Below are 11252 nucleotides of genomic sequence, written 5' to 3'. Positions count from 1 at the left end.
TATTATTGTATCTAATAGTTTTTCAGCTGATCTGGGGCACTATTGACTTTTCCATTCAGTAGATTAACCCTGATGGCTGTCATCTGTTTTTCTTGTGACACACTTGGCAATTTTCAAATTCTCTCCAGGGCGACTAGGCGGACTAAAGATCTTTAAACGTAACTACTGATATTTTGACTCTACCTCCAAAAGGCACCAATAATCAGTTCAGAAGGGAGCGATTCTCCCGGGAACCCCACTTTGAGAAGCAGGTTTTACATGGCCCTGGACTGCGAGTGCAGCTGCCCTCGTTTCATTGAAGTGAGGGAACCAACTGGAAGCTCTGCCCCTGCTTAGAAACCAGAGTCCCTTTCAGCTGGGCCTAAGACAGAATGAGGGAAATTTAGGCGTGTCTCTAAGATACTTGTAGAACAGTGGTCCTCAATCTGGGGCACTTTTGCGCCGCAGGGGATATTTTGCAATGTCTGGAGATATCTGTGATTGTCAAGGGGCAGTGCTACTGGCGTCTAGCGGGTTCAAGTCAGGGATGCTGCTAAACATCTTACGATGCCACAAAGAATCATCTCACCAAAAATGGCGGTAGTGCTGAAATGGAGAAACTCCCAGAAAAAAGGAGATCGATCAACCAGGTTGCTTGGATTTAGACATGACATTGCCCCGACTGTGGTGGTAGAAATAAGAGGAAGCTGCTGCTTCTGCAGACCTCACGTCTGAGATGGCTTAAATACTCACGCTCCTCCCCCCAACCCCTAACCTTGTCTTTGCACTTGGAAACTCCACAGCTGGCAGCCTGGAGTCTCTGTGACTCTAGGTTTCCTGCAGCCTATCTCTTCACTTCAGAAGACTCCAGACCTCGAATCACTCCATGCAGCCGAGAAAGGTATTTTCAACGCTGGGATAAACTCAGATCATTTAAATGACTAGATCTATGAGCCATTCTCAGAGAGAGGGGAGGGGAGGAGAGAGGGAACCCAAATCATATGCAAAAGGACAATTTCTTTTAGAATCGAATGAGTTTTTGTAGTCTCACATGTCATTTCTTCGAAGATAAAGTAGATTTTTTAATAATGTTAGAAATGGTTTTCCGGAGTGCGTCTCTAGTCTAGATAACTTTCAGGAAGTAAATGCTATTAATAGGTGTTTTCAGCAGCGTGTCTTAGAGCCATGTTCCCAGCACGCTTGGAAGCTTCAGTACTTTGCTGTCTCTGAAATGTAAAGTTTGGCGTTTTCTCTTTACCTTAGTTGATGCTATTGGGTCCACCTCAGGCTGATCTTGACACCTCTCATGCTCTGCTCTCTTCAACCAGACCTCTCTGTTTCATTTTGGAAGAAGACTAGAAATGGTAAGGACAGCTAAGAGATCCCTGAAAAGTGTTATCTGTCATTTTTTGTGGGAAGAACTGAAACCGGCCGGCAAGAGAGATGTTTGAGTATCTGTACTTCGGTTATTTGCTGAGGAAAACTTCTTCCATGATCTTTCACAATCAAGATTAATCATGGGGGTCTTTTGTAATTTCAGCTTAATCAATACTTGCTCTGTGCAACTTCCGACAGGAGTTACTGCGTCCCCACGCTGAGGAAGAGTGGATGTTTGAATTGGGGAAATAGCTTCTATGGGTCTAACTTTTTTCACCTCACCTTTTCGGCTTTAAAACCGTAGAAATCACTGAAGTTCCTTTCTGCTTTTTTTAGCGTTTGGTGGCGTCTGAACGAGTATGTGTGTGTGGCAGCAGGGGCAAACGGGCAGGAGTAGGAATACAGGAGCCTGGGCTCGCGTACGGTCACAGAAAAGCAGAAGCGGACCGGACGTAAAGCAGTCGGGGAAACGGGACCTTAGTACAGGACTGGGCTCAGTACCACATACAGCGGAGACACGTGGGGATTTATAGGCCAGGAACAGAGGAAACATCAGGGTTAGGGGGCATTCTGGCTGGACCGACCTGACAGGCTTCTTGCTGAAAGCAGGCCAGGGAGATGGGATATCATCACCATTAGGGGGATGGTAGGGATGAAAGACTTGATCAGATAGCAGGGATGATCAGATAGCGTGGTGAGGGATTCTGGCTGAACTGACCTAACAGGATTCTTGCTAAAACTGGCCACATGGGCACAAAAGCCCCCAAATCAAGGCCTAGTGACTTAGATAAGCCTGACTAAAGTTTAGTCGAGGAGAGAGTCTGTCAGTGCTGGCTCTCCCAGTCGCTAGCTGGGGGACCTTGGGCGTATCACCTCCAGCCCTCTGAAGCTCAACTTTTTTTGGCTATAAAATGAGCATTACTGTACCTCTCCAGTTGCCTTGCAGGGCCATTGCAGGGGCTCAGATAACAAAATATATGTTCAAATCCTTTGCAAGTGCTGTGCGTTATTAGGTATGCCCAAAGTTCTTCACAAAAAGACATCAGTGACCTTTTCTTGAAATTATTTTGTCACCCCAATTAGACACAATGGAGTGCCTGCACCAGGAACCCACTCTGACTTCTAGATCTGAATGTTGGCGCCTGGGCTCATTTCGTGCCTAAGGTCTAATGAAGAGTTAACCACAGGGCCCTATGTTACAAAAGAAGCAACCGCTTAAAGTTTCATTTCCTAGAAACGCAGATGTCTATTTTTAGGCAAACCCATGCCCGCATCTGCCTTTGCCCCTTGAGGGATGGCATGGTAGGGTTGATCGTAATAAAGAGAGCTCACATTTATTGACCACTTACTACAAACTGAGCATCATGCTAAGGGCTGGATGTCTCTGTGTCGATTTCACCCTCCAAGCAGCCTTGTGAGGCAGAGATGAGGGAGCTGGGGCTTCAAGAGGGTAAGAGCTTGTGGTCTTGGCTGGGCAGCTCGACTCTGGTAGTGAGACCCCTCTGCTCTACCTCGACCAAGCTGGCCCGGCACACACTTCCACCCGGGACACAGTCAGTCACCGTGGGCTTCAATTATGATAATTTACTCCTGAAAAACAATTGGGATATCTTTTATAAGGAAAGACATGAAAACAACTTTTAAAAGAAGAAATAGGGCTTCCCTGGTGGCGCAGTGGTTGGGAGTCCGCCTGCCGATGCGGGGGACGCGGGTTCGTGCCCCGGTCAGGGAGGATCCCACATGCTGCGGAGCGGCTGGGCCCGTGAGTGATGGCCGCTGGGCCTGCACGTCCGGAGCCTGTGCTCTGCCACGGGAGAGGCCACAACAGTGAGAGGCCTGCTGGCCGCTGAGCCTGCGCGTCCGGAGTCTGTGCTCCACAACGGGAGAGGACACAGCAGTGAGAGGCCCGCATACAACAAAAAAAAAAAAAAAAAAAAAAAAAAAAGAAGAAATAGAAAAGACCAAAAAGCATAGGAAAATTATGCAATCTTATGAATACTTATAGGTCAGACCCTTTGATGTGGAAACTCCACTTCTAGAAACTCTTAAAGAAACAATCAGGTATGTGACAAACAATTTACGAAGATAGTCTGTGCAGCATATGGCAAAAAGAATATCTCACGTCCAGTGTTGGGAAGGGGTTAATTAATTGTGGTCCACCCATTAAGTGGAATGTTACGTAACCATCAAATCATATTTCTTAAAAGAATAGTGAATGACATAAGAAAATACTCATGATATAATTAATGGTAAATGGAAAAAGCAAGCTAGAAATTAAGTATTGTATATTCCTGATGTTCTTAATGCACATACTAGACACTTACTAAATGTTGGTTAATCTGTGATGACAGTTTGCCTGAGTAAATGGGTTACCTATTTTTCTTAATAGTTTCGCAAGAGAGCCCTGCGTTCTAACCGTTTGACAGTTGAGAAATCAGAGGCTCAGGAGGGAAAGTGATTCACCAAAGTCAGAGAGCGCTCAGGTGGCAGAATAAAGATTTACAATCAAACCCTTCCACTGACGAAGCCCCCGCTAGTACTGAACTGCTTCTCACTGTGTGAAATAGATGCAGGAATGGGGGCATGAGTGTTAGAGGGAACATGCCAAAATAACAGTAGTTAACTGTAGCAAATTGCTTCATCGCCAAAGAGATAATAAGGAATTCGTTTACTAAATTAATCAAAATTGATGGTTTAAAAGTAGGGAAGATGGTGTTGAAATTAAAAACAGTCGTTACAGGGCTCCCCTGGTGGCGCAGTGGTTGAGAGTCCGCCTGCCGATGCAGGGGACGCGGGTTCGTGCCCCGGTCCGGGAAGATCCCACATGCCGCGGAGCGGCTGGGCCCGTGAGGCATGGCCTCTGAGCCTGCGCGTCCGGAGCCTGTGCTCCGCAACGGGAGAGGCCACAGCAGTGAGAGGCCCGCGTACGACCAAAAAAAAAAAAAAGGTAATATTAAAAAAAAAAAAAAAAAAGAAAAACAGTCGTTACAGATGAACCAACCAGTGTCCTTGCACCCCACGAATAGATCATTGATATCTCTGAAGCCCACCAAAGTTTAGGCCTGGGATAGCCAATGATGGCCATGGGTCATAGCCAGCCTGCCACCTGTTTTTGTATAGCCCACAAACTAAGAATTTTTTTATCTCTTTAAATGATTGAAAAAGTCGAAGGAAGATAGTATTTTGTGGCCCATAAAAGTTATATTAAAGTCAAATTTTTGTGCCCACAATAGCTTTATTGTTAGTGTATTTGTTTACATATTGTCTATAACTGCTTTTGCGCTGCAGGGACGAATCTGAGTAGTTGTGACAGAGACCATGTGGCCTCTGCAAAACAAAATATTTACTGACTGGCCCATTACAAAAAAATGTGCCAATTGTGATTTATGTAAACAGGGGGATAGGGTATAATGTCAAGTAAGATTTAATATCTTACGGTCTTTGGTGCCTGTTGTGATGCATAGTAGCTGTTGAGTTCCTAATTTATGTAAGACTACTTTATATCATTTTACTCTTTTATTTTGAAAGCTAGGTCTGTTGGGCTAAAATGGTAGAAGGGAAATGATAAGTCTCTTTATTTAAGTAAGTGGGTTATATCCTTGTACTTAATTTTTTGGTTGTTATATAATGAAACTTTGATGTCCATGGTAATTACATTTTACAGAGGTTAGCCTATAATTAGGAATATTTCAAAATTTGCAAAAAGGGGATATTTGGTCATAAGTCCTTTAGGGAAATTCCCAGTGGAGGCTGGCCTATAAAACAATAGCACATAACTTCCCTTATTCTCTGCCCTCCGTTAGCCCCTAGGGTGATATATACAATGCACATCTAGTTCTCAAACAATTCAGTGTCATGGCAACGTGACAAAAGGTTAGTGAATTCAAATTCAGGGGTTTCCCACAATTGCTCCCCACTCCTTGCCTCTTCCAGGTTTCTTTCTCCTGATTCTTCAGTTGGCCATCACCTCTGGTTCAACGCAGCCCATCCATTTACGGGATCCCCACTGCGCCATGACATCCTTTGCTTCCGTAGCTTGGTTTCAGTGACTCCCTCTACCAGAAATGCATATTCCAACACTTCCTTTTCAACTCAGGCAACGTGGCTTTTTTTCTGCTCTGTGATCTTAAAAATAAATGGGAGGAGTAGCTGAGGGCACCTAGCTGTTGTCCCCTGAAGTCTGGCTCGTCGTAGCCCGCAGGTATGTTGGCCTTCAGACTGGCTACTGGGTAGATGAGCGGAGGATGGAGAAGAATTTTGCTGCAAGTCATTAAATCTAACCAGATCATAGCCATGCAGAATTATATAATAAAGACCAGAAGGGGAATACCGATGCAATACAGAAAGGTGAGAGGTTCTACCTGCCACCAGGTAATCACACCCAACTTCGTCTTCCTGGAGGGCTCTCTCCACCTTCCCCTCTCTTCTACCCCCAGCCCCTCGTGCCGGCTGCTCACTCTTAGCTGATAACCCAGCTTCCTGCTTCCCCGAGTGCATCAGAGAATTGGAAGAGATGGCCCACCGGCTCCCCTCTGCTTGTGAGCCCGCCTAGAGCTTCTGCACCCACCCATCCTGCCTGACCTCCTGTCCAGTTACCCAGCATCGTGTAGCAGATCCCCCCAAAACCCACTGGCTTGATACCACCACTGTCCTGGAGTGTTATGTGTGGCGGGCCCACGGGTTGACTGGGTTCACTGAGGCGGCTCTGGCGCTGGGTGTGTCCGCCACTTGCAGTTGGTGTCTGGGGCTGGACTCACCCCCGCACAGGTCTGGTGCCTGGATGGGGAGACTCCACAGCTGCGGGCTGCCTCTGTATGCATGTGGTCTCTCCAGTGTGGCAGCTGTGCTGTCCCCGGGCTTCTTCCAAGGCTGGTGGCTCAGAGCTCCAGTTCAAGTGGAGAGGGAGACAAAGAGATTGGGAGAGAAGGGGTGCTTGGCGAGGTGGAGACTCTCACACCTGTTCTGTCGCAGCCTGGCAAGTCCTGCAGCCTCGCTTCTTCGGCTGCTCTCTTCCAGATACGGAGAAAAGCCTGCCCGGGCTCCAAGGAGGATGGGAGACAGGGCAACCAATTTGCGGACTCTTATACTAAGGATGGAATCTTTATAACCCTGGCCAAAGCCAAGTCTCCCCGCTAGTGCGCTGGGTCACCTCCCTGCTTTCCTCCCCTGTCTCTCCTGCATCTTCGTCGGCATTATTATTAACGATGGGGGCTTTGGGGAAGTTTCTTCCGCACTCTCACCAGCATTACAACATGCTGTTATGCTTGGCATCCTCAAATATATCCTCTTGACCCTCTTGGCCCCGGGAACTACCACCGGTATCTTTGTTCCCAGAAATGTTTGCTGCCGGCAGCTCCTCCCCTCACATGCTTCCAAGAACTTGGAAGTCATATTTGCTTTGGCTTCACCTTCAGAATCTATCCAGTATCTGGCAAGTTCTCACCACCTCCACCCTTGCCAGCTGGGGCTTTTGCTTGAATTACTGTAATAGCCTCTTGCCTGGTCTCCACGCTTCCGCCCTCCCCCTCGTTGTCTCTTTCAACACAGCAACCAGCATGATCCTTCTAACATGAAGTCAGACCGTAGCACTCTTTGGCTGAAAACCTTGCAATGGATCGGCCTGCCGCTCCTTGTTGGGATGGCCGACTAGGCCCTGTAGGCATCCTCGGCGTGGGCCTGGAGCCCCTCCTTCTTTGTTTTTTAAATTGATTTATTTTATTTATTTTTGGCTGCGTTGGGTCTTCGTTGCTGCGCGCGGGCTTTCTCTGGTTGCGACGAGCAGGGGCTACTCTTTGTTGCTGTGCGTGGGCTTCTCATTGCGGTGGCTTCTCTTGTTGCGGAGCACGGGCTCCAGGCGCGCGGGCTTCGGTAGTTGTGGCACCTGGGCTCAGTAGTTGTGCCTCACGGGCTCTAGAGCGCAGGCTCAGTAGTTGTGGCGCACGGGCTTAGTTGCTCCGCGGCATGGGGGATCTTCCCGGCCAAGGGCTCGAACCCGTGTCCCCTGTGTTGACAGGCGGATTCTTTTTTGGCCTTTTTTTTTTTAAAACATCTTTATTGGAGTATGATTGCTTTACAATGTTCTGTTAGTTTCTGCTGTATAACGAAGTGAATCAGCTATATGCATACGTATATCCCCGTATCCCCTCCCTCTTGCGTCACCCTCCCACCCTCCCTATCCCACCCCTCTAGGTGGTTGCAAAGCACCAAGCTGATCTCCCTGTGCTATGCAGCTGTTTTCCACTAGCAATCTATTTTACATTTGGTAGTGTATATATGAAGATATACAGATTGCCAACAAACACATGAAAAGATGCTCAACATCACTAATTATTAGGGAAATGCACGTCGAAACTACAGTGAGCTATCACCTGACACCAGTCAGAAAGGCCATCATCAAAAAATCTACAAACAATAAATGCTGGAGACGGTGTGGAGAAAAGGGAACCCTCTTGCACTGTTGCGGGGAATGTAAATTGGCACAGCCATTATGGAGACCAGTATGGAGGTTCCTTAAGAAACCAAAAACAGAACTACCATATGACCCAGCCGCCCCACTACTGGGCATATACCCTGAGAAAACCATAATTCAAAAAGAGACGAGCACCACAGTGTTCATTGCAGCACTTTTTACAATAGGCAGGTGGATTCTTAACCACTGCGCCACCAGTGAAGCCCTGCTTAGACCGTTGTGAAAGAACAGCAGCCTGAGGTTCTGGGGGTCTAGGAAGGAGCGCTGAGGTCAGTTAGCTTCAGTGCCCATAGTGTGTAGATGAGAAAGTCAAGGTTTAGGAGAATTCAGTCAGTAGGTGTTCATCAGAGCGGTTGACTTTCTTTAAGTTTAAGTTGTATTTATTTTTTATTGAAGTATAGTTGATTTACAATATTGTGTTAGTTTCAGGTGTACAGCCCAGTGATTCGGTTATACATACATACATATGTGTGTGTGTATCTATATTCTTTTTTCATTCTATTCCATTGTAGGTTATCACAGAATATTGAGTAGAGTTCCCTGCGCTCTGCAGTAGGTCCTTTTTGTTTATCTATTTTATGTATAGTAGTCTGCATCTGTTAATCCGCTGCTCCCAATTTATCCCTCCCCCCTTTCCCAAACGAACCATAAGTTCGTTTCCTATGTCTGTGAGTCTGTTTCTATTTTGTAAATAAGTTCATTTGTATCATTTTTTGAGATTCTACATGTATCATATGATATTTGTCTTACTTCACTTAGTATGATAATCTCTAGGCTGACTCCTGATCTGACTTTGAGTTCACAGGAGCTAAGCCCCAGAATACATAAACCTGAGAAGTCAGACTAATCCTGGTCTTCCTCTAACTTGTTGCAAAACTCAAACCACTGAAGCTCATTTCCTCCCTCCTGCCATCTGTCCTTCTGTGTCCTCAGATTGCATCCATGTCAGGAGCTTGCAAAGTCTTGAAGCTAAAAACAGTCAGCAAAGCTCAAAGTTAGACTCATCTAAGTCCGTGTGTTTTCCTGTTGGGAGTCATAGCTCTACAACCGTAGACATTCTAGCAGGAATCTAAAATGGATCTCGCATCAGGAGAATACCCTTTTGAATAGAGTCCTGCCACAAAAATGAGGCATCTAAGGGGACCCGTGTCGCCTCTTCAGAGGGTTGTGTATTCAAGCTTCTGTTTGAAGGGTGGGCAGGCAGCATTACCTTTAGGCCTGACTAGCCCCCATCCCACAAACTCTTCTTTCTCCCCTGCCGTGGATTTCCCTGAAAGCAGAGAGTTCTCTGCTTGGGAATATGCACGGTCTCTGAGACGCAGCAGTGGAGGAATTTGGTTCCCAATTGGGCAGGAATGGTGTCTAACTCATTATCATTCCCCTACTGCATCTAACATAGTGCCTTGCATGGAGGAGATTTATTGAGAGAACAGAACACCTGTGCATACAGAATCAAACATTCCCATTTTTACCATAATTAGCTCACAAATTGAGCATCCAAATTTACCCAGTGTATTTGCATGTGTAATTAGCTATGATTCATGACTAAAGCCGGGCCTATTATGGTGTATTATGCTATTTTACAAATCAAATTCCTGAAAGACTTATGTTTTGGGCAATCACTGCCAAAAAAGCAAAAAACCAAAATAACGTGGATTATTTGTATGAAATGAAAAAAAAAGAGGCCTGGCGTTATGCTGAACGAACGCTTACATTTGAAAATAGCATTAGTGGAAGCGAAGGTCCTAGCTTCAGTCTGAAGCAGGTAGCTGCCCATGGTTTGAAAGGAGAAATTTCCATGGGAATAAAGGAATATTTCACATTTTAAAATCATCTTCTCAAGAATATCTTTTCGTTCTTAAGCCTCAGAGGTATTATTTCTCTGTAAATAACAAATTTAGAAAGGCTTTGTTCATTGACTCAGGTTTCTTCCTCACCTGCTTGATCAGGGTCCATCTGTGAGTTCCTGGCAGCCTGCGCAGAGCCGAGAGAAGGCTTGCCTTGCATACAGCGTTCCAAGGGCCATTTGGGCTGGGACTCAACGACTGAGTATAAGACAGGGACAGTCCCGTGCTGGCTGTGCCTGTTCCCAGGAGAGACAAATGAGCTCTGTGCTCTCACCAGGGTTTCGGGCACAAGGGGGCAGAACTTCTGAGAAAGCAGATGGCCTAGAGCTCTTCTGCGGGTCTGCTTCCCGCAGCCTCCCTCTGACTGCATCCCCTTGTCCTCTGTGGCTCTCTTCCCATTTCAACCCTTCTTTTAGAGGCCCCCAACCCTCCTGGTCTCTCCTCGTCCCCTTTTCAAAAATCTGATCTTTGGAAAGACTTTACTATTTATGATCATGGAGCCTTCCATGGGATTTTAAGAATGTTCAAAGTCTTGATTTACTCAGCAGATACTTATCTTGTGCTCAGGAGGTGGCAGGCATCATCACCAGAAGTAAAGACAAGTCCGTGAACCTCAGAGTGTTTAGCATCTAGAGGGGGCGATGGGTGAGTGGATACCAAGACCCCTGGAAAGGTAGGCTAGCAGGATGGCTGAGGGCCAGCTCTGTATCTGAGTCGCCTGGATCTTAAGAGCTAATTCCGTGTGCAAGTGGAAGGTTTTGTCTAGACCAGGGGCCTGGAAACTGTGAGCTGTGGACCAAATCTGTCCCACCACCTGATTTTGTGAGGTAAGAATGGTTCTGACCACCTTAATTCGTTGTGTTCTAAATAGTTACTTAAGTAGCCACATAACAGCCTCAATTTGGTCTACGGTATTGGCTGTCTGGCCCTTTACAGAAGAAGTTTGCCAAGCCCTGGCCCTGAGCAACACTGTCTAATAGAACTTTCTACAGTGATGGAAAATGTTCCCGTATCTGCATATGCTCGAACACGGTAGCCATGAGCCTGATGTGACTTTGAGCCCTTGAAATATGGTTAGTGTGACTGAGGAACTGAATTTCAAAATTGCACTTAATTTTAATTCATTTAAATGTAAACAACCGCATGTGACTGGTGGCTATCACATTGGCCAGAGCAGCTTTAGACCATTTAAGTCTAAAGATTCTGTATTCTCTCAGCGTTCTTCTCTCTGAATTTAATCAACTTCCCAGAGGCTGTCTGAGTCAAGAGGAAGGCAACACTCTTAATCAGATTTTTTGGGCCCTGGACTGGCGTTCACTGTCTGCTAGAAAATGCTTAATGGAAAGTGCTCGAAAAATGCATGAGAGCATACGCTTACTTCCTCTTCAAGCTGTATCTGTGACATCTGCTGTTGTTTGGGGTAAGGCAGTTGGCTTTTTCAACCCCACAAGGCCCCAAATTAAGGAAGTCTTAATCATCTTTAGAGTTTAGGCTGCAGGCAGAGAAAACCTCACTTAGCAAAGCTACATTTCCTTCTATCCCTGCTTGCAGAACTGGAGCTCAAGTTAGCCTCCCATTCC

The 11252-nt window shown here is 46.2% G+C and overlaps 1 protein-coding gene across 1 annotated transcript in view; it reads left to right on the top strand.

Moving 5' to 3' along the window:
* Positions 1–730: 730 nt before the first annotated feature.
* TLR7 (toll like receptor 7) overlaps positions 731–11252 on the top strand; it is a 20360-nt gene continuing 9838 nt past the window's right edge. The window contains exons 1-2 of the mRNA XM_007455055.1: positions 731–880; positions 1243–1343. Coding sequence (XP_007455117.1) covers positions 1341–1343 — 3 coding nt within the window. The 5' untranslated portion in view covers positions 731–880; positions 1243–1340. The remainder of the gene's footprint in view (positions 881–1242; positions 1344–11252) is intronic.

The sequence above is a fragment of the Lipotes vexillifer genome, unplaced genomic scaffold (genome assembly GCF_000442215.2).
Source record: "Lipotes vexillifer unplaced genomic scaffold, Lipotes_vexillifer_v1.1 scaffold431, whole genome shotgun sequence".
NCBI classification, from domain to species: domain Eukaryota; kingdom Metazoa; phylum Chordata; class Mammalia; order Artiodactyla; family Lipotidae; genus Lipotes; species Lipotes vexillifer.
This window is presented reverse-complemented; position numbering and strand designations above follow the sequence as displayed.